Genomic DNA, 4,088 nt, shown 5'->3' on the forward strand with positions numbered 1-4,088 from the left:
TGCCTGCTGTCCCCAACCTCTGTTTGATCGGTTGCTAGGCACCATTGTGCCAATCCCAGGCACCCATTGGCTGCCTCTCCAGAGGTGGATTTTGAGATACTGGGGTTGTCAGAAAGGGACATGGGATTGAACTAAGTCCATGCCAGGGCTGGGATGTACCTCAGTGATAGGCATGTGCTCAGTGTGCAAGTTGAGTTCAATCCCCAGCACTACATAACTAAGTACCTTAGCAGGGCCTAGCCACTTCTCAACCACCCACAGCCATTGACAGTTGGCTTCTGTCCTGGAACCAGGCAGTGCAGTCCCACCACACAAATCCCCTTGGCCATGTGGGGGCCAGGGAGACAGACACCACACCAAGGCACCCTGGGCCCACCATCAGAACCTCAACCTCCCCTCGCCTCCAGGGTCAATTCCTGTGCCAGGGGTTCAGTATTTCCCTCTTAGACTGGGGCCAGCCTCCCTGCCTCCCTCCTGCCTGTCCACGACACCCCGCCCCCACCTAGACAGCAAGTGCTAGTCCCCCAGCGCCTCCCCGCCCCAGCCCTCAGCAATCGCAGGTCTGGTTTCACCACATTGGCCTTGTTTGGTTGGTTGGCTGGTTTTGTTAAGACTTGGTCTGGGGGTGAGGCAGGGGTGGGGCTGCACTTTTATTTTTCTTCAGACACATCACGCTTCTTCCAGCTGTCAAGAATGTACTTGAGAAGGAGGCCGAGCTTCCTGCGGGCTGAGAATGGGGCGTCCTCGCCACTTCCCTCCCCCGATCCCCGCTTTTCCACTCCACTGTCACCAGCTGCCTCCAAGCTGACCTCCGACTGGGGCTCGTCTTCCTCCAGGGCCTTGATGCGGACCCGCTGGGCATCCTCGGCCATCTCATTGAGGCAGCCCTGGAGCATGGTGTAGACGGTTCCAAAGCTGATGCCACCAGCCACCAGTGTCCCGAACACCGGGATGCCCTTCTCAAAGGCACGGGCCACCCGCATGGCGCCATCTGACGACTGAGAGTAGAGCCGCAGGACCGTCTCAGGTGAGACCTCGTTGGCCAGTGGGGAGCGGATGACCGAGCGCAGGTCCCCCGCCTGCTTACCCACCTGCTCGGCCAGCTTGGCCAGCGAGTCGTCGTCCAGGCCGAAGCTGCGGTGGTAGCCGCGCAACGAGCGGATGAGCAGCGCGTCATCGTAGGCGGCGGCCAGTCCGGGGACCGGCAGGGCCTGGATGACCCCCGACACCAGGGCAGTCTTGAGCACTTGCTCCTGGAGCATGTCCTTCTTTTTCTGCAGAGCCTCCAGGGAGATATCGGGCAGCGACAGCAGGCCGGCGTGGCGCCGGTGGGCGGGCAGGTCGTGCTCCCAGGTGGACACGAGTATCGGGAAGTCATAGCGGGATGGCGAGAGGTTGGACACCAGGAAGATGCGGGGTTCGGCCACTCCAGCCGCCCGCAGCCGCTCGGCACAGTGCTCCCGGATCTCCTGCAGGACGGCAGCTTCGCTGAAGCCTGAGGGTCGCTGGGTGCGGGTGGCCGCCAGGTCTTCGTCCACCTTGGTGCGCACGAAGTAGAACTTCTTGCCCTGGCGCAGGATCTCCGCGGCCAGGCGGGTCTCCACGGCCCCGCAGCGGCGGGGGGAGACCAGCAGGAAGAAGTCATAGCGGCCAAAGTCCACCTGCTTCAGGTACTTGTCAGCCGGGCAGCCCGGAGAGCCGGCCCCTGGCAGGTCCCACAGGGTCACATCAGGAAACTGTGGGTGCGGGTAGGGCGACGGTTGCATTGTGGTTTCCACGACACCTGTGAGAGCTGCGCCTGGGTCCTCGGCCCCCAGGCCGCGCAGGGCATTGATGAGGGACGACTTGCCAGCTCCCGATTCTCCCGTGACGCCCACCTCCAGCCGGGTGCTCTCCGAGGCGGCCAGCAGCTCTCGAAGGCGAGAGGCGGCCTGGGGAATGTCGCCAGCCTCGAAGGCTGTGCGCAGGGCCTCCAGCTCCTCCTTGGCCATGAGAATGGTGGTCTCCTCCTCCCCGGGCGCTGAGGGCAACTTGGAAGTAGCCATGGTGACCAGTGGTTCAGAGTGCGCCAGGGGACAGGGGAGAATCACGTGATCCTCAGCCTCTGCAGAGGAGAAGGGAGCTGGTCATACCTCGTGGGCTTTGGCAGGAGTCAGGGAGAGCGACACTGAGCATGGGAAGGGAGTCCTGGACCCCAAAGCTGCTTTCCTCAAGAACCCAAGGTGTCTTTTGGCATTAATGAGGGGACTTTGGAGCCTCTGAGGCCCAGGTTCTCTGTCATTAACTTGCTGTGGGACCTGAGGCAAAATGAAGCACCTCTCTGTGCCTGTTTGCTTTTCTGGGTCATGGACATGATATACCAAGCTGCCTCCTGAGGTGCTCTCAGGTTTAATCCCTGCTGACACTGGCTGAAATTCTTTATAACATTTGAACCAGGGGCCCTGCAGTTTTGTTTTGGTCTGGGCCTCACACATAACCTAGCCAAGCCTTCACCAGAAAGGGCTTAAACCCAGATCCCCGCCCTGGCTCGGGCCCAGAGATCATCTGCAGTCCTGTCACAGTTATTGGGAAGCAGCAGGAAATGACCTTGAATGGGACCCAGACCCAGAGCAGAGCTTCTGCTTGCTGAGTGAGGGGCAAGTTCCTTCCCTCGGCCTCACTCTCATCTGTGTGATGTGGATAATAACCATAATAATGGCAAATCAGCTCCTGGAATTGTTGAGAATTAAATGGACTAAGACATTTAAAACAGTGTCCGCACACCACAGGTGCTCTGTCATTAGCATCATCACGGCTGTTATCAGTCCTATGGCTAGCCTCGTGACTGACTCAAGCAAGTCCCTGCCCTCCTGAGCCTCAGCCCCTGTGCCGTGGGGGCTAATTCTGCACACCTCCCAGGGCTGGTGGGACAACTGAGCCTCCTTCCCCTAACCTGGGCCAAAGTGGAAGATATTCTTGGTTCGGCTCCTGGAAGAAGCCAGGCACAGGGAGTCCTTCTCAATCCTAGCCTGGCCTCGGCTGGCCTTGCTCTGGGGGCCCCCTGGCCTCCTGGGCCTCCGTGTCCTCCTACCCTCTGGAGCCTTCAGAAATGGCCCTCTTCTTCCCACCTTGGTGCCTCCCTGGCCCTCCTTCCCATCCACTCTACCTCCCGGCCCATCACCTCTAAAATAAATGGACTCTTCAGAGAGCTGAGGAGAGATGCTCACATCTGGGATCGTGTCCCCACCCCCCACAGGGAGAGGGGCTGAGGCTCAGAAAAACAGGTGCCCTCTTCCCACTCAGAGGCACAGCCAGGACTCCAACCCAGACCCCAGGCTTCCTCTGCTCTACTAAAGAGCTGCTCTGTTAGGCCACATGCCATGGTCTCCCTCCTTGTCTCCTTGCCCTGCCCTCCCTTCCCCCATCTTGTGCCCCCCATTCCCGGCCCTGTCCTCTGCTGACCTCCCTCACCCCTACTGAAATTCACCCATATTACATTGTTCCTACCAGGTCCCATCCCCGTAGCTGGGTGGGTGCATTGCCCCCCACCGAGCTCTACCCACCCCCTCCTGTGTCTTCTCCCAAACCCAACTCAAGGTGGGACCCACCTGGGGAGGGGATGGTGGGAGCCTGGGACCGGTCCTAGCAGGTCCTAGCAGCGAGAGGCAGACAAGTCTGTGGCTGTTGGGCTGAAATTAAAGCTGAAGGGGTTAAGATTGGGACCTCCCCAGCCCCTGCCTAGGGCAGGCCCACCCCCACAGGCCCAGCCCTGGAGACAGGAGAGCCCTGCCCTGGAGACTCACCTGCCTGCCCTGCAGGCACTCCCTCCCTCTCCCCTCACACTCTCCCTGCGGCTGGTGTGCTCTCCTCCCCTGTTACCCGATCAGGCCCAGTTGCTAGGACCCATTGTAATAGCAAGCAGCAGCCTATTGGTCTGCCAGGCCTGGTGCAATAATGTGACAGTGATGTCAGGGGGCGGGGCCCCAGGGGAGCAGAGACCCCACCCCCAGTTGCTCCTAGGGCCACCACCTGGTCACACTGGGCCCTTAGTCCCCTTGCAGGCCTTGGATTCAGAGAGATCTTTGTAATACTGAGACTTTTTCAAAACC

The 4,088-nt window shown here is 60.2% G+C and overlaps 1 protein-coding gene across 1 annotated transcript; it reads right to left on the reverse strand.

Annotated features, from left to right (window-relative positions):
* Positions 1 to 650: 650 nt before the first annotated feature.
* Positions 651 to 2,045, reverse strand: IRGC (immunity related GTPase cinema; the record flags this gene model as incomplete). The annotated part of the gene is made up of 1 exon (XM_081275650.1): positions 651 to 2,045. The coding sequence occupies one exon, from the start codon at positions 2,043 to 2,045 to the stop codon at positions 651 to 653; it is 1,395 nt and encodes a 464-aa protein (XP_081131776.1).
* Between the last annotated feature and the right edge of the window lie 2,043 nt (positions 2,046 to 4,088).

Source organism: Spermophilus citellus, assembly GCF_964194105.1.
Source record: "Spermophilus citellus genome assembly, chromosome: 18".
Classification (NCBI taxonomy): Eukaryota; Metazoa; Chordata; class Mammalia; order Rodentia; family Sciuridae; genus Spermophilus; species Spermophilus citellus.